Below are 19,713 nucleotides of genomic sequence, written 5' to 3'. Positions count from 1 at the left end.
ACGTCTCTGTACGAACACTAACCGACAAAATAAAAAATAAAAATGTAATTTTTTTCATATACTAAAAAATATGAAGTCCACGGCCTTTTGAAATTCTCTATGGGTGATTTTAGTTCACCCAACGCCTTTCCGCCTTCAATGAGCTAATGTCACCCTTTGAGTGAACTCGCCCGTCATCTTTGCCAAAAGGGGTGAAATTATAGAAACAAGAGTTGAAAAGTTTCTTTGCCCGCAAGGGATTGTGGTCCGGGGCATTGTGGGTAAAATTCAAGATGGCGGCGCGCGGAGGGAGCCAGCGTGCAGTTGATATTCTGAGAAGCATGCCCCGTGTGTCGCTAACGAACATCAAGGACAATAAAGGAGCGCGGAAAAAGGTAAAGAAAGGCACACGTTGCCAAAGCCGTGCTCAGTATGTTTATCATTGACAATCCTCTTTCCGGGATACTTTGACGAACAACGTACTACATTTCCCTTGTATGTAATACATGTGCTGTAGGTATACTGCTGTGCCTCTTGTGAGCCAGTTCTCCTGATCATTGTGAGTTACACAGCAGTGGATTGACACGCTTGACACAGCAACATACGTCTATAGTCAGGGGAAGCGCGATGGTAAAGCACACGTGAAGTATACGGTCACTTCACAAATGGAGTGACCGTGTGAAGTACCGGCAGTCGAAGCGACTTTTGACCTTAGGTAGAGGTCATGGTGTCGGCGTTCATGGCAGAGGAAATTGGACGCGGCTAAGCCAGTGTAGTTTATTTATTCATGGGTGAATGTATTTATTTTGGTTTCAAACAAAGTTTGACAAACAAGAGTAACAGGTTTACGCGCAAGGAATTTCAATATCATGATGACAGACTCGTAAAAAAACAAGTATGTGCTACCTCCAGCCTCCCAGCTAGAACTACTCCAATGTCTCCATCATTATATTTATGGCAGCCTAGTAAATGGACGTGTGAAAATGTAATGAAGCACAGTACAGTCCCTCTGCAACCGGACTGGTACATGAAGGTAGTCATTTATTTCCATATTGATGAAGGTGTGGGCTTTCCCTACACATTGTTATTCCAATCAATATTGAGCTACTTCGGACTGTTCGAGATTACAAAGTAGCTATGGAAGGGTCTCATTCGATTACGTCACAGTCCCTCCACACCCCGTGATTACGGTCACTCAGCCCCCACCATGATTCGGTATAGCTAAAAGCTGTATTAACCGCCATCTTGGAAATCGCAAAAGATTTACTGTATGTACAGAGTACATGTACGAAGTACAGTAACATATGTACTGAAATGTTGCATTATTGGTAAAGTGAGAAAACGGATTTAACAGTAACTCATGTCACTGATACATGTGTTTATGTCGTACAATATATTTGTAAGCCAAAATGTATAGATGCACTGTACTTGCAGACATGAACGCTATCACCATGTTGAAAGCTAGGAACTTGTTTTATTAACCTGTTATTGTAGAAATGTCAGAATCCCTGATTGACCCAACTCAACACTTCAGACATTTTAACCCTTTCACCACCATGGTTTGACCCTATCCCATTGTTTTCTGCAGTAAAATTGGACTTTGACACAGGGAAAAGGGGTGAGTGAAAGGGTTAATGGGCTGACACATGGTTACTGGAATTTTTTTCCCCCAGTAACTTTGGTCTACAACACAGTATTAGGCCAAATAAAAAAAGTTTCTGGTAACCTAACTGACCCAAGAAAATCACACCAGCCTTAGATTATGGTTGATATTTTTTTCGCTTTTTCGAAAAGCTGAGTAAATTCTAATTTTACTGTATTCTATGGGTTGTAGCAAAAAAAAAAGGATAAAATCCTCCAATTTTCGGAGACATGTTACCAGGAACATATTTTTTCATTTGGCCATTTTTTCATTTGGCCATACTTGAATACATTTACATATATGCAAAGCAATTCTACAGCATTGGGCATTTCAAAACCAGAAACTCTTATTAATGTACAGCAACTGCGTGGTAGTTCCAAATACCATTTCAATCCTAATATAAATAAAATCAGAAATTTTCAAACTCCCTCCCCAATGTGATTCCATCTCGTTGGTTTTATAGCCCCTCTCTAACCCTCCATTTTCACATTCTTTCATTCCCTTCCCAAGCTGCAGAGTTTCATTATTACCATGACTGCATTGCGCTATATATGGCTTCTGTCTCTTCACTTTTCATACTTTATACAGGCTTTCCTGAGTGAGACAAAATACCGGTATGTATCTCTAGCAAGACCATATATGCCAGGAATCTGCACAAGCGGATATTTAGGGGCTGACCACCCCTCTGTTTTTTCAAGCAATGTATTCAATGTTAGTAACCATACAAAAGAAAATATTTTTCACAACAATATAATATGCAAATTGTCCATTGTTATGTAAATTGATCACACATCTGCTTTTCCAAGGCTTGCCAACACTGTGTGAACTGTGATGCCGTCTCCAATCTTTGCTCTGTAATGAGGTATTGTAACTCTCATGCAGAAATCTTTCCATTGTAAAGTCTAGCTCTATAGTGTGCTGGATTTTTAACTTCCTGACAACCCACAGTCTCCTGATATGACTTACAATTTTGTTACAGTTTTAGTACAAGTATGGCCTGACATTGGAATTCTCAATTGTATGGAGGAACAAATTATTGAATGTTTCCCCGACACTTGAAAATTCGAAATGGCCACAGTCCAAAAGTCAAAATGTCATCAGTTCTCCATGTTTTGCTCATAGGGGTATTTTCCAAAGGCTTACCATTACACGATATGTGAACTTTGCAAAATCAAAGAAACTGTGTAAATCATTGCATTTTTTGTCAAAAGCTCGGTGATTTTGCATCCCTTTCCTAAGTATTACAGTAAAATTTCATCCATCCATGTATTTTCACCAAGTGCAAAGAAAAATTAACCCATTCACTGCCAGTGGTATGGCCCAATCCAATGGCTTTCAATAGTGAGGCTGGATCTGTATACAGGGAAAGATAGGGGTGAAGGGAAGTTTCAAGAATGAATGGAGCGTGTGAAAGGAGACAGCAAGCATAATGTTCATAAATGTGGACTGTTCACTCCATTGAGAAGCAGTGCCAGTCAATTTTGGATATCATTGTAGACTCAAATTGTGGGTGAAAATTCTTTGCATGACGAGGAAAACCAGACAAAATGAAAATCACAAACAAACAGTACCCAAGGGTGTCGTCCAATCCAAAGCAACGGCGACTTCGAACAGGGAATTGCTAAGAACAGCTTGGGGAGTGGTACAGTCAAAATGTGTACTGTGCTAATGTCACTGGTTTGCTTCAAAGAAGAAGACAGGCTTATATTCAAGTTAGTTTTTTTATTTTACAATATTTGATTATTGACCACAGGCAAAAACGGAGATGGTATTATGTTTGTAGCTGGAATAAGCTGAAGCTTTTAGATTGAGCGCAGGAAATATATACAAAATAGGAGGAAAAAATATGTTTTGATCTCAAGGCCAGTTGAAAGTATAACCTATGGCACCAACCAAATATAATCATGCCTGGCGGTAGGCGGAACTTTCACAAAGTTCAATCGAATACCAGACTCCCGCTCCGCCAGTCCTCGACAAGCCCAGGCTTGCTTTTTAATTTCTCCCGACAGCAAAAAATGCCAGATGTTGTGGTAAAAAGTAGAGATATAAAGCAAGTGTGCGATATGACGATGCATTGTCATATCTGAAATGATTGCAATTAATAAATTTGTCGGGGAATTTTTTTTTATGGCATGCTACAGTGCAATTTTTTTTGTTTTTGTTTAATTTTCTTGTTTCTGTTTACACAAAAAAGTGAAAGCAGACCAGCCCACCCAAGTGATAGAAGGAATAAGTGACACTGTGTACAATTTTAACAATGGAGATTTGTTTCATTGTTAAAGTTGTAGTTCATTATCGTTTATTGACGTATTACATCGATGACAAGGTAACAAAGTATCAACTCCAGTCTTGGACCCCGCAGAGCATTTTGCTCTCCCATCTTGCTCTCTAGAGGGCGCTCTTCTAAATCTAATCATGAGACTTGCCACAAAGCCAGGCAGTTTAATACAAGTTTCAGACCCCTGTTTTGCAGTAGACAGATCCAACATCACAATTGGAAACAATGGGATAGTTCCAAGTGATAGTGACAATAGGGTAAAAGCAGAAAGTGCTGTTTTAAATACAGTTTGAGTACTTAAACCATAAATTACAAAAAATCTCTGAATATTAATCTACATGTATATACACTTCACAATAGTACATATAGGTAAACAACATGGACAGTCCCAAGAAATCTCAGATATATCTTTCAGAAAATTTTTTATATCATGGTACTGTGTTCTGTATTAGCCAGTGTTATGTGACATGTCACTTTATGCATAACATGAAAAAAAGATTTGAATTTGAGCCCAAAAATTTCATTTATCGTTTCTCAGTGAAGTCCCCTCTTTTTGTGTAAGAGAAAATGAGGAATTTGCAGCCACAGAGAGAGAGAGAGAGAGTACACTCTTACACACAAACAAAATCAATTGTGCTTCTTTCGCTGTCACCGGTTAATGTGACTGTATCAAAACTTGGCATACCAGTCCACATGACAGGCAGCACAGTTACCGCAGTCACTGATAAATTCCATGTTATAATTTTCCAAAAAACATTTTCTCTTTGGAATCTGGCAATTCTGTAATCCCTATTTTTGCGTCAGTAACTTTGCAGTTTGCACACATAGACTGCATGTTGACAACCTAAACAGCGAGTAATTCAACATGCTTTTACAGAGTAGAACAAGAACTTTTGATTGACATACAAAATAAGGATAGGAAAAATCAATCAAAAGTTACAGCTTCTGGCCCTTTGCTGTCATAGTAACCAAAGTCAATGACTTCTGAAGATAGTACTACAGTATCATGCCAGTCGACCCTGTTTACAGGATTTAACAGGCTACCTTGTACAACAGAACAATTCACTTCATACCACACAAACTAATGTCTGACTATGCAGAGCTATCTTTGTCAGGTATCAACTACCTTTTGATATAAGAAGCAATTTGCTGCAGGCTAGAAGTCAAGTACACGTGCCTGGCTGAAATGCTAAAATGCAATATCTGCAGGGCTTACTCAGTTGGGTTGATACATGTATCTCAAGGCTATGATGGGCGGCAAAACAGTCAAGTCTGATGTGTGCAGGTACATACAAACTAGTGTCCATGATGTGTGATATGTGTCATGAAAAAAAACTATGAATGCCTTCTATTTTTATACATTTTTGATTTGTGTATGTATGTGTGTGTGTGTATATATATAATATTATATAATATATATTTTGAAATATATATATATATATATATATATATATATATATATATATATATATATTATATATATATATATATATATATATATATATATATATATATATATATATATATATATATATATATATAACAAAATTACTTCAAGTACAAAGTAATGATATCTGTTACTTAAGTTTCATGCATCCTGCAATCCTCAGATAGAATCTGATGATTGCAGGATGCATGAAACTTAAGTAACAGATATCATTACTTTGTACTTTGTACTTGTAGGTGCAACCTTAGAATGTCAGTTGCTCTGATATGTTCTGTTTTAAGAAACATTAACAAGAGTACTTTCTTTCTGGTGGAAGAGCACTAGAGGGGGTATCCCCCCTTGTATAGTAATTTTTATGAAAATTAACCATTTTTATTCCCTAGGTGAATTCTTCGATTCTGAATTCGTAAAATATGTTCTCTTTTCAAAGACTGAGTTGAAAAAGAGTACTAATCTCTCTCTCATACTGCAGTTTTGACAAAAATTAACCAATATTTATGCACTTACTGTATGTAGATGCAATGTGAGAGAGACAACTGCTGAAGAAATGTTTAATTTTAAAATTCAAAAAGCAGGGTATTTACTGAATTTTTTTATATAACTGCTGATTTTGTGAATGAATTATGATATTGACAAGACAAAACAACAGTAGAGACTACAAAGCAAATGAATTCCCTTGCTGTAGTGTGTATTTCTATGATATTCTTCTCCAAGCACGAAATGTGTTTCTTGTGTATTGTTTAAAGAAATTGACATATTTATTGAATTGTCTTTCGTGTTGTTTTCTTGTTTTGTCATTCTGAGCCATTTGTTTGATAGCATGTAAAGTTGGTCGTCCATTGCTTCGTATCAAGCTTTGTTCAATGCTGGTAACATTTGCACATGTTATTTGCATATTTGTTATTTGCATATTTGTCATTATGGGTCAAAGTGGCTTCTTTGCTATAAACACGTGTCAAAACAACTTGGCTGTTAGGTTTCTATGGAGGACTTGATTCACATGTCTTCACTTGATGAAACTTGCAGACGTAAATTATTTTGGGCAAGTTTCTTAGTGTGGGTCAAAAAATTTCCTTCTTCTTGATCAGTAGCTTCATTCTCAAATTTCTTTGCCAATTTTCTCATTTTAGGTCAAGATGTCTAGTCAAAAATTGCTCACAGACTTTTTAAGGATAGCATGTCAAACTTACTTCAGATCAGAGAAAACAGAAAGAGTTACAGAGTCATCGATGCTATGTTTCTCAGTGCTGAAATTGCAACATGCAACAAACTAATTTTTCCAGATTTTTCAACGACGCCACAAAATCACAACATACAACAGGCTGATTCATTAAAGCACAAATTCAATGTCAAAGCTGTTACAGAAATTTGCTGGAGATTGGAAATTTTCTGATTTGCATCAAAGTAGCCGTAAATGACAATTCGCAGTGAGACCATGCACCTGAGTGTGGAACATAGTTTTTTTTGTAACAAGAGCCTCTTTGATTGGTAGGTCATTAGTCTCCATTAGTTTCCGCCATCTACAACAGAATCCACAAAATTAATGTTTAATGTCCAATTTTCTTTATTGCCTGCTGCAGATTGGAGAAAAGAAAACGGTCTAGGAGAGATTAGGTGAAATTGAAGTTTGTTGATTAAAAATTGATCAATTTGAAGTGTTGAGTGAGCTGTTATCGTGAAAAATATGAGAATAAAGGAGACTGAGATGAGTGGTGTACTTCTGCAACTTGGCGCAAAATCAGTGTCAAATTTAGATAGTGCATGATTTTTAGGCCACTGAATCTATTCTTAATAATGACTCAGTATTTGTGAATTTGCATACTTGTACAATATGTAGTCTTGAAATTGAGCATTAATGGGTCAAATTGCAATAATCCTTTCACCATCAGGGTGTTGGTCCAGAACTGTTATCGGTAATGAGTGTGGACCTGTTGATGGGGACTTTTTGGGTAAACAGATCATTTGCCCCTCTCACTGCCAGGCCTTGGTGTGTCCCACATTTGCTTTAACTCTTTGAGCGCCAAAGTTTATTTTTGTTCGCTTTATAAAATAAACCGCAATCAATTTTTCTCAGATTTTTGCCAAAATTTTGAGAAAAAACTGTAGCTGATGAAATGTGATGTCCATTTGGTCCAAAATTATAAAAAAAGATACAGGAAAATTCAAAAAAATTTGTAAAATGTTGCACTAAAATTTTGGCGGGAAAACAATTACAACGCTCAAATGGTTAATACATGTTAGGTTTGGTGAACCTGTGCACATTGAATTGGGAGTGACACCGACAAGGTAAAAAGTTTTGCTGTGTTGATTGGTGATCTTTTCAAGATATGCCTCAAATACTGTGAAGACACATCCTTTACGGCATATCTCAGCTTTACCTCCACGTTACCCAAACCCCTCATGTATACTTTCAGGGGGTTCATTACTCCCCAACCCAACACATGCTTCCAGGGATTTCTGTACAAACGGTACTGACCACAGTGTCAACTTTATGCAAATGGAAATCTGATCACACACTTAGGCTGCAATTTCACTCCCGTATAGTTATATCTGCTTAAAGGGATCCAGACTTTGCATCCCATAGAATTCTTTCCCTTGTTCCGATTGTTTTCAGTATTCCGTAACGTAACAGCCAACCAGAATATTCAACAGCTTGTCATCAGTGTGTGTGTGACAGCCAATCCCAGACATGCATGTGCGGTATACGTTTACACAATGCCTTCTAGTGCTGATACCCATCTGTCTCTTGGGCCCATCTTAAAGGAAACATATTTTAGAAGCGAGTTAATTGATCATTCACTTTTGATTTGGACATTTATTCCGCAGACTTGACGTAATTTATTTCAGTATTTGAAATGATCCTGACAGCATTATGGCTTGGGTTGCGTAGTTTTCAATAAGTCAGGTGACGGATATTGCCACCAAAAAAAATTTGAGAATTTTAAGTGGAGCTATAGAATAACATCTAATGAAATTTTGCCCATGAAATTTGATGATACATTATACAGTGCATTTTACTTGATGGATTTTTTAAAACATTGCCTGGGGGGATTTGCTTCCATACAGTTCTCTCAGATACACACAGGAAGGTTTTTCCGGGAACAGAAAATTTTTACTGATTTGGGGTATGTCCATAGACAAGATGGCCTTGTCTTAATCTTGCCATTGATTGCCTTTATCTTTTCATTTTTCATGTCATAAGCTCTGTATTGACAGCTTTCCTGTCATTGTTCTTGCACAAAGTGATCAAAATTGTGTCACCGCACCACAATGCCATTTTCTAATCCTGATTGGCCAGTGACTTTTGTATGATTTGGCTGGTTTGTGACATGGTTTATGCTTATTGGCCAAGGATAGTCACATGATCGTGCAAACATGTCATGTCAGACTTTGATAAGTCACGTACTTACTCTACTGCTGAACATGATTAGTCGTGTAAAATCACATCAACTGTACTACCTGTGACATTTCTGATGCTGATTGGTCATAGATTGACTATTCCTGTTATGTGTTGGCAGCTGATTGGTCAACAATCATCACATGACTTTGAGTGTGACATTGCTTATACTCATTGGTCGAGGATTGTTACTACCATGGCACATGAATGAATCTGTCACATTTCCGATTCTGATTGGTGAAGAATTGTCACATGACTGTACTTTTATGCAATCTGATAGTTGGTCAATTTTGTCACAGGATGGTGGTACCTAAATAACTTCTCTGATACCAACCTGTCCCCAAGAGATTCATAATGCATTTTCTTCTGTGACAATGGTGATTTGTCACGTGCAGTCATGTGATGCTGACACTCCAATGAAAGTAAAGGCTTATAAAGTGGCAATCGTTATAACTTATTTATAAATACATCTTTTAAGAAAGCCAGAAAACATTTACTCAACTACAGATTGCACAACTGTGTAATTCATTGTGTTCTTTGTTTGACCTTACTTATGTCTGCATACCCAATGCTAGCAATTTGCTGGATAACAATACAGCTTACAGTTTGTATATCCTGATATAGCAAAATTTGCAAAAAATTCGCCTCATGTAAATTTTCATGTCAACAGTGCTTTGAAGCAAGTCCAACTTAACAACCATGTTTCTTCATATTCACTATACCCTCTGCTTGTTAAGGTAGTACGTGAAATTTCTGTTTCTCTACCTCTGCGACAAAGCAAAGCCCTTGTTTCTTGTAGCACCAAGTCACCTGGTCCATGTATCTGTATCATTTTTGATCGGTAAAGGTGTCAAGTCATAGGAATTGATCAGCGTATTGACATGTGTAGTTACATATGCAGAACGGCCTACTGTTCAGTTGATGTCAGCCAACCATTGAAGCCCTGCACAAGGTCACAGGTTCATGTCAGTAATCAAAAGTTCTCTGAATAAAAACACGCCCGGGCAGACGCTTTCTCAGAGCTCCTTTTTTCAACACCCGAAGTGATGAAGCAGTTATTGGTTTTGCGTGAATTATCAGAACATAGCCAGAAGATTTTGATCTGAAAACAGCAGGATCATGGATGCATGTTTTATTAAGTGAGCCTAGGAGTAATCTTTTTTGCAGATAACGCCGCCATTCCAGCGTCACTCATTTCTGTTCTGATTTAATTAGTGTTGTGACACGCACTGGGCCAGGCTTGCTTTAGGCTAAAATGAATGCATTTATGGTTGGTGTGGGTGTACGCAGTGAAGGGGATGAATAGTGATAAGCAGTGGCACTGCACTTGGCAGAGAGTAGATTTCATGACATTGACGCCTTTTTTTTTTGTTTCAACCATACTGATAAAACTCTGCATTGTTGTGGTCTTGTTTCAAAAACAGCCGTAATTTGATTTCAGCTTTAGGTGAGTAAAGTAATCGTAGACGATGATGTTGATGATGATGATATAATGATAATGATGATGAAGATGAAAAATGTGATTATGATAGTGACATCAATGATGAAAATGATGAATGTGGTGATGATTGATGATAATAGTGATGATAATGACTGTAATGGTTATGATGGCAATGATGATGATGATGATGATGACGACGACGAAGATGATGATGATGATGATGATGATGATGATGATGATGATGCCAATAAATGAACTGCTTTAATCTTTTACACATTTTTCATCAAAAACCAGGTACTCATACATCCATGATTACCATTGTAGAATAAATTCCTCTTTTCAAAAATTAAAAAAGTACATATATGTACATTACATCATAGTATTCTATAAATGCTGTAAATTGCTTGGAAGGTTCAGTGTTTCATCTAGAGAGGGGGATGGGGGATTCCCCCCATGGCACCCCCTAGTAATTTGTCAAGGGGGGGCCAGCCCCCCATGAAATGGTGCCAGTCACACGTTAGAGATACAATTAGAACAAATGAACTGGTGAAATCCCCCTAAATTTTCTGGTAAAGGTGAAAACCCCCCTGTTGATGCCATCCTGGATGAAACACTGAAGGTTGTAAAGTAGAACAAAAAATCACTCTGTTTTTGACAGCTAAGTTGGTAATGTTGATTTGTACCAAGAAAAGTGCTGATGAAGCTATACAAGTAACTGGTTAAACGGATGATAGAATCTTGGTTGAGGAAATCCAGTGATCTGAGATCTAAGATAACATGCACTTTAATAATTGATTTGCTTACATAGAGCCTTTGCATCATTTTCTTCTAGAATTTTTCTCGTTGACAGTTATCTCACCGTCACACAGTTTATTACAGGGCCAGTACCGGCAACTCTTGTGGTTTGTTTTCCATATCAACTACAGTTTCTTGTTCAACTCCCCAAAGCCAACTCAACCTGTACAAGTGTAGACTGCATTGTTATTGATGACCTGTGAATTCTGGTCCAGACTAGATTTCATCTGCAAACAATAAAAGTGCATTTTGCGTATATACATGTAGGTGCTGAGTTAACAAGCTAACAAGTTGGTGTTTCAACATGGTTTAGGGAGCAGAAGAAGGATTTGCAACTGACATACATAATGATGAATTGTGAAAAAAAATCATCAAAAGTTACAGCAACTATCCCTTTCATCATCGTCTGAAAATGAAATTGAAATGATAGGGTATTTTCCAAGGTTGAACCAGACATACTCCAGGCACATTCCATTCTCAATATTCCTAAGATCAATTTAACACCACTATTCCCAGTCTTTATCCAAGTTTCATGAGCTGTAGACCATGATCTCAAACACCTGACATTTTTCCCCCTCTTTATCATTCCCTCCCCAGAGAGAGAGACGCCGTGGGGGCAAGATGGGAAAGAAGTGTGGCAGAGGACACAAGGGGCAACAACAAAGAGGTACCCTCCCCAGGGTAGGATTCAACGGAGGAGCCACCCCTTTCTACCTCCTAATACCAAAGTATCCGTACTACCAAGATTATTCGTAAGTTGATATTTATACCAGGGTACAATTATAGTAGTCTCATGCCATACCCACTATCCTATGTACACTATCCTGGACACATAATTATATCATACTGGTATATTGATGGTGCAAATACAGCGATCTGATTTGTCGAGTCACAAAAAGAACCATGGTATATTCATGATATACGACGGCTGGCACACATGTGAGCTCTCAGCGGGAGTAAATATCCTGTTTTGACGTTCCATGCGAGAACTTCAATATATTGTTATGATAAAATAGTAATAAAGCACACCCAGCGACGGTGTACCACTCTGTTTTGACCAGTTTACTTCATACATGTATATGCACTCGCTAGCGCTCATATACATATCTCGTGAACTGGTCAAAATCTCGTGGAATACCGTCGCTGGGTGTGCTTTATTGCTTAAAAATGCAATCAGTGTGCCTCCTAAGCCAATATGACATGCAAAGATGCACGCAAATTGACTGTGATGCAAGCAAATTTTCATATGTACATGTAATTGTAAAGATGTAGGGCTGACGCAAAGAATTTTACACAATTCCTCAAGTTGACGTGGAGTTTCCAGAACTACATTTTTGTTAAAGCGCACATGGTATGCAATATTGGAGGTGAATGATTGATATAGGATCTGCAGACTTAAACAATTCCCATTCATACACTCTGCATAAATGAATCCCATAGCAAATGCACATGGTAATGCACTATATAGTAAGTCTAAGTACTTCAACTTGAGGATTCAAACAAAGTCGACTGATCGCAGACTTAATCTGTTCATTCCCTGTAAACAGGTCCACACTCACCATAGATTACAATGGGTTCGGGCCAAACCATTGTGGTGAAAGGGTTGACAAGAAATCGTGTACTTCAGTTTTATATATAGATGCCATGTATTTACATGTAGCTGTGAGACAGCTATTTCTGATAATTTGACAATATCTCTCACTTTTGATAACAGTTCCATAAAACAAGTACATTTCCTCATTCTTCTTTCAAAAATATGTGGAAGTACAAATTACTAGCCTTGGAAAAATTGCCTTCTGCACAATAGCTGCGCAATATACAGTGTTTTTGTTGACAATGCCACACTAGATTCACAACAGCATGAGATATATATACAGGCTGTGTTGACCTGACAGACACTGGGCATTTTGAAATGGCATGGAACAAGGAGGTCAGTTTTTTAAACAGAATTATATTACATCCAACTGAAATAAACATCCAAAGTTACAGTTGATTTAACCTTTGAATGGAACCGTAAAGTAATTTGATTAGAAACGTGGATTTTGCTCCAGAAAATGTCTGCAAGTATGTATGCTAAATGCATCCAGTGAAGGGCATAACTCATGACATAGAAATGTTTGTATCTCATTGCGATTATTTTTGTCTCTGTTGCCAAGGAGGAAGAGAGAGTACCCTGTGATCACGCTACAGAAAATTCAACATCTGATTGATGTTGGCAGACTGGACCCAACACAGCCTATAGATCTCACTTCACTTTGCAACTCTAGGGCTTTGGATATCGACATATTAAAAAAGCAATATGGTGTCCAGCTTAGGGATGAGGTAAGTTGCTGGGAAGTACATACACGCACCCATTCATGTACACACACACACACACACACACACACACACACACACACACACCCTCACACCAATACAGTCATGTCAATTGTGTAAAATACCTTCAAGTCATATCTGCTGAATTTTGGTTCCAATCTCAGTTCTTCTTTAATGTCGTACACAGCACATGCAGTAATCATAAATATTCAAGTGACTGAGACAGTTGTACCGTCTGGTGAAGATGTGAAATTTCTCACCGATATCTCGGCAAGTGCACATGGAAAGAGTTACCCCAAGTATTATCACAAGGCACAGCAACTGTTTAGAGCCTAGGATAGAGGAGGGATATAATTTTATAAATGAATGAATGACTTTGCAACATGACCCATTAATTTTCTCTGTACAATCAATCTACTATAATTGACAAATTTGTAATGAATAGTGTGTCATGCAGCCACACATACACTCTCAAATTATGATATCAGCTCCAAAACTGTCTCAAACTTCTGTCTGACATTTTATGCATGATTGTATTTCAGTTTGGTCCCTAATATATTCTGTTGTGTGTGGGTTTTTAGTCAGAAACACAGACTGTAGAAATATTTTCTGTCAATTTTGATCCAGATGACGACCATGTTGATCATTAATTCAGTGGAAACTGTACAACAAAGTGAGAACAGATGACGATTCATTCATATAGGGCTGTTCACGGTTACAGGTTTGTTACTAAATATAGCTGTACGCGCGCGACATCGGACACGCAGCTTGAAATGCGGACAAATTTTATCAATGTTGCATGCGTGGCTGTTTTTGCAGCTTGTACTCTGAGTCGTGAATATGTTTTTTAGTATTCACTGTTACACTAGCAGTCGCCCACTGCGATGTATTTTCGTCATTCTTGCATGCGTAATTTTCAAAAGCGTAATCTAAAAATGCGGACAAATATTTATTTTTGCATATTAATGAGAGAACAGTGACGTAAACTGTGAACGGCCCTATTGTGCTCAATAAGTTGTGTTTAGTTGAAAAACTGTTTTGAATGTATAAATATGGTCTGTTTTAAATGATGGAAACACATTACATACAGTTGAAAAGGAATTCATTCCCCAAATAGACGGCAATATTAACCCTTTGAGTGCCAAAGTCAATTTCTGTCTACTTTAAAAAATAAAACGCAGACTATTTGTTTTCAGTCTAGACAATTTGTTTTCAGATTTTTCCCCAAAATTTTGATAAAAAACTGTATCCAATTAAAAGTTATGACCATTAGGTCCAAATTATCAAAACTATTATAGAAAAATTCATAAAAATTATTAAAATGTTGCACTAAACTTTTGGAGGGAAAAATTACACCACTCGAAGGGTTAATGTAGTCGGCACCTTGACTCTGAAAGACTGAAAAAACTGCTGATGAATCTTTTCTTAACCAACATCTCTTTGTTAACTGGATGGGAAAAAATTAAATTTTCAATTTTCACAAAATTAAAACAGCGTGAACTTTTCATGCTCCAAGAGCTTCAGAATGAGCCCCCCCCCCCCACCCCCCCCAAAAAAAATATTGTGAAAATATGAGTCTGAATGTCTGTCACCAAGATGCATTCTGCCTCAATATTAACTGTACAGTTTCCTTCCGGCTAATGATCCAGAACAAAAATGCATGAAAACAACATCAGCAATAACTGTTATCACAGTCCCTCTGTTAATGACTTAGATTAGATGTAATACATAGCTACTAGATAAGTGATGCCGCTGATGTGCAGCATGCTCGGAAGGTTATATCTGATTGGTCGATCTCACTATTCACAGCAACTTAGGGAGTCTATTTGTATTATTTAATTATAACAGTAAGATTCAGCCACCCGATTGGATATCAGCTTCTGAGACGCTGCACATCAGCCCAAATTATGCTTTGAAGGATCCAGTCCAACTAATGATAACACCAAAATTTGAACTTCACAGCTTTGTGCAGCAGCTGTACTTTGCAAAAGATCTAGGCATGAAGCAAATGGTGTTCATATTTTTCTACTCCATTATCCGCATAGAGGAGAAAGAACCTTACCTGCAGATTTTTCAAAGGACAGAGAAAAAAAAAATATTCAGTGCATGGCCTTAGGGAATTAATGATCTCTAGTGGTCGGAAGCCCCAGCCTGGAAGAATAGCACAGTGTGTAATTATTGTCAGCTTTTGTTTCACTATTGGCGACAGATGACTCTCTCTACATCAGCGTGTAATGTAACTTTGTGAAGGTGACTGAAAGGATTCCCCTGGGTGGTGTCTTAAACTGACATGGATGACCGATTTCTGGAAAACAAACAGGTGGGATTTAACCAGTGCAGTTCTCTTCCTTTGTCTCGATTGCAATAAAACCACCTGTAAACCCAGTGTAAACTCGTTTCCTTTTGTAGGAAAATATGGTTCCTGTACGGTTCTTTCAGTCGTGGATAGTCGTAAAGGCATCTGTCCTTAATCAGATGCAACATCTGCCCTATTGATTGTTTACATTTCTTTCCCTATGTACCAATTAGTACCAGATTTTCTGACAAACTTTTTGAATCCAGCGTTTTGATTCCTTCAAAACCACGTTGCAACAGCTTGGCCCAAACAAAAGAGAGTCACCATCACCTCTCAGTAATTGACTAATATTCTTCCATCACCAGATAAAAGTTTCAAAAAATCGACCCTCACCGAACAAAAAAAAATCACCGTTTTCGTAGAGAGTGACCCATTCAATTAAGTCTGTCTGACTTTTACTAAACATGATCGTGTGTGAAGGCTTGATCACAGTTAATGGGGCTTTATGCTTGGGAATGATATACTTCTGTAAATATACACTTGTATATTTTTGTCGGTGCAACGCTATATGTCAATTAATTTTTGGTTGAAGAAAGACTGGTGGATATCATAGCTGAAGGGCAGAACCTAACCAGTCCCATTTTCGCTTTTCATTTCCACATATGTTCAAGATGAGTCTTATTATTCTGAGTCAGGGTTTCATGTCGGGGCCCCGGGCCATCTCGCTTTTTGCTTTTTAACTCTTATGCAGTATCTATAGCGATATATTCATTATCTTCTCAAAATCATCTCCCCATTCTGTGGTGTTTTTTGTTGTGTCCATTTCCTGCATGCCTGTTTTGTAGGGGGAGGAAAAAACTTCAAAGAGATGTCTTTCATTGAGCATGAACGATGACGTGTGTTTCGTGCGGTTAGGTTTGCCTGAATGGTTTAAAGTTGCCGCGGAACTTGTGATCAACTTGGCGTGAAACTTTTGGTAGGATGTGAAAATATCAACAATGCCCTTAACCTGTGCTTTTTTTGCTTTCCTAATGTCGAAGTGTCATTTTTTGAATGTCATAGCTCTTAATTTCCATTCGTGCGACCGAGATTAAAGTAAAACGACAGTGAACAGCAAATGTTTTTTTTATCTGGTCATTTCACCCTGTAGATCTCAAGAAAAAAATTTCCTCGGTTAGGGAAATTTGCGCCTGCTTGGTTGCATGCCATATAACCCATAGATGAGTAATGCCTGCAGACAGTTGCTGCCGTTAACAAAACCCCCATAACATTCAACAGCTTTTGAATTTCATTTTCACCCAAAATACAGCTATGACTGTGAGCTACATCGCATTGTAGACAATTTTTTGAGCGATAGATATGAGTTACACAACTTTTAATACTGTTTCACGTGAACACTTTAGTCAATTGGCCTGGAAGTTTGTCAATGAGCAGAGTCGTCTCCATGGAAATCGATTATCTGGACACATCTTTCAATGGTGAACAAAGGACTGACACCATGTAAATAGTTATAGTAAATGTTAACAAGCGACCATCAGGCATAGAGGAGTGCCACGTGGTTTTCATGTAAATACAAACTTAGTATTTGTCGGCTGTACAGCACCAGCTTTCAAAAGCGTTCTCAGCATTTTTATGGGACAGTAAAATTGCATTACTTTGATTCAAATAATTGTACATGGAGATTGAGGAACGTGATGCCAATGGAGGAACTCTTCACTTACAGACTTTTTATCACACTTTTCTATTTTCCAGGGGGCTGATATCTTCAAGGCCAAAATCAACCTTGAAGTGCAATGGGCATCAGAACTGGCAATTGCAGCCATCGAGAGGCAAGGGGGCGTCATCACAACGGCCTTCTACGACCTTCAGAGTTTGCACACACTAGCATATCCGCTGCTTTTCTTCCAGCAAGGGAAACCAATCCCAAAACGTGGCCTACCCCCGAAAGACCTGGTGCCGTACTACACTGACGCTGTGAACCGAGGGTACCTCGCCGACCCCGAGGAGATCCGCATTCAGCGCTACAAGCTGGCGCAGAAATTCGGCTACGTGCTGCCGGACATCAGCAAAGATGAGGTGTACAAAATGTTGATGATGAGAAAGGACCCTCGGCAGGTGTTTTTTGGACTCCAACCTGGCTGGACGGTCAATTTGAAAGATAAGATGGTCCTGAAGCCAGCGGACAAAAAATTGCAAGAATATTACCAGTCATGAGAGTATCTGTTTTAGGAGAGTGTGTGAACTGTGATGAAGCATTCACTGTGCTGGCGTTGTGAAAGGTCGATGACCTACAGACAGAGTGCTCAAGTCAAGAGATTGGACCTCGTCATGTCCAAACTCTTTTCAAAGTGTTTTACAGACTCATGGGAATACAGATTCAGAATAGAAAATGGATATTTATTAAGATTCCTGTAGTTTGAGCCTCTGACCTAACACCCCGTCCATTCCTGTAAACTCCCCCTCCCCACTCCCTGTAATTTGTTCCAGATTTGATAGAGAATGGTTCAAGTCATCTGAAGCTTGTTACAAGCAAAGTGTAAAACTGCAGTCCTCAAATTAGTTCTTTTTGGCATGACCGATGTACATTGTATTAGTTATGTGTTTTCCTTCAAAGTTTAAATTCAGTTTGTTTTGAAATAAAGCCGATAAACAACCTTTACCTTAAGACATTCACCCAGGAGTGTGGTTTTGTGTAAAATTATTGTCATTACATCTGCCCATACTGGGTTTCCCAAGACAAGCAGATTTCATAAGACAGCAGAGCTAGTTCTCTTGACAGAAATCTGTTGAATTTTATGCAGAACCCAGTATTGGCTAAGATGTGGTGCCTATATATGTGTGTGTGTCTATGCAATGTGATAACAGTATGGCTTTTCCAAAAGCAGTGTTACCTCCAAGGGTAGTGTGTGGAGACACAAAGACATTCTGTACCATCATCCACTTCTGTCGACTTCAGAAAGTGACAGATGGAAGACACACTCATCTTGAAGGTTCAAATCTCAGAGTGGGTTCAAACTTTATGCATATTACTGCCCGATCTATGACTATAGCAGCTTCATTTTGTTGTCTGTGATTTTTGAGAAAAAAAGATATTTATTAACTATGTATTGATAAGTAACACAATGATGGAAGCCCCGGGCTACACACAATACTCATGCTGGATAGGAGAACCAGGGGCATTTTTACATTGGGTGGAATTTATCTGACTAGCAAGCTTTCATAAGCCTCCGGATAATGTAATTGAATCGGTTGAAATTGTATCTCAATGCAACAATACCCCTGGAATAATGACAAAGGAGTTGCTATATAGCCATGAACTTGCTCTATTCCGCACCCCGACGGTGTGTATTGTCTTGTCATTTTGACCCGCACTGGCGATTGGTTAGAGGTGATCACGTGACATTAACATAATGGTAGGAGTCCAACATGCAAGCGTACATCCCATGGTCGTAACTGTGGATTGTCACACACTGACAATAACAAGAAAATGTGGTGATACCACATTGCCTGTAACATCCTTTCCTGTGCTAATGTGAGACAACACATTTATACACGCATCGATGTGTTTGTTGTGCATGAAACAAATCTCTACTCTTGCCGGGACTGCGGCTGAATACACCGGAGGCCCTTATTGCAAATACCCTTTGCACTTACATCTCCTCATTGGGTTCTGCCACAGTCCTGTCATAAGATTTTGACTATATTCCTTTCTGCGTAATGAGGAAGAAATTCGAGAAGAAAATACTGAACATAAGCTGAATACAGACATTATAGATGACTTTCAATGAACAGTGCATCCACCACCTTCTGTAGTGAAGACAACTATGTCCGTAGGTTATGAAACTGTGCAACATAGTACGTAACAAATTCAAGACCGCGAATGTCCACATACAGGTTAATGCATCTGTAAAATGTTTAGAATTTGGTCCTTGATAGGCTGCTATCAGGATTTCGCAATTTTTGTAGAGAAGACCGGGGCACACAATAGCTGTATGGTGATGGAATGGTATCCTTCTTATATATGCAGAGTGCCGGATACAAAGGTGCACGGGTATGATTCGCCCGATCGAATGGGTCACTTTTTCACAAAAAAATCCCGAAACAGCTTGGGTCGATTTTTCG

General features: G+C 38.4%; 1 protein-coding gene across 1 annotated transcript; it reads left to right on the top strand.

The window, feature by feature from the left end:
• The first annotated feature begins 259 nt into the window (after positions 1–259).
• Positions 260–18,256, top strand: LOC139133018 (large ribosomal subunit protein uL15m-like). Its single transcript, XM_070699401.1, has 4 exons — positions 260–374; positions 11,577–11,731; positions 13,136–13,301; positions 17,344–18,256. Exons 1-4 carry the CDS (start codon positions 273–275, stop codon positions 17,803–17,805), a joined length of 885 nt encoding a protein of 294 aa, XP_070555502.1. The 5' UTR covers positions 260–272; the 3' UTR covers positions 17,806–18,256.
• The last annotated feature ends 1,457 nt before the right edge of the window (positions 18,257–19,713 follow it).

The sequence above is a fragment of the Ptychodera flava genome, chromosome 5, assembly GCF_041260155.1.
Source record: "Ptychodera flava strain L36383 chromosome 5, AS_Pfla_20210202, whole genome shotgun sequence".
Taxonomy (NCBI): Eukaryota; Metazoa; Hemichordata; class Enteropneusta; family Ptychoderidae; genus Ptychodera; species Ptychodera flava.
Note: the sequence above shows the minus strand (reverse complement) of the source record. Positions and strands in the feature narration are given on the sequence as shown.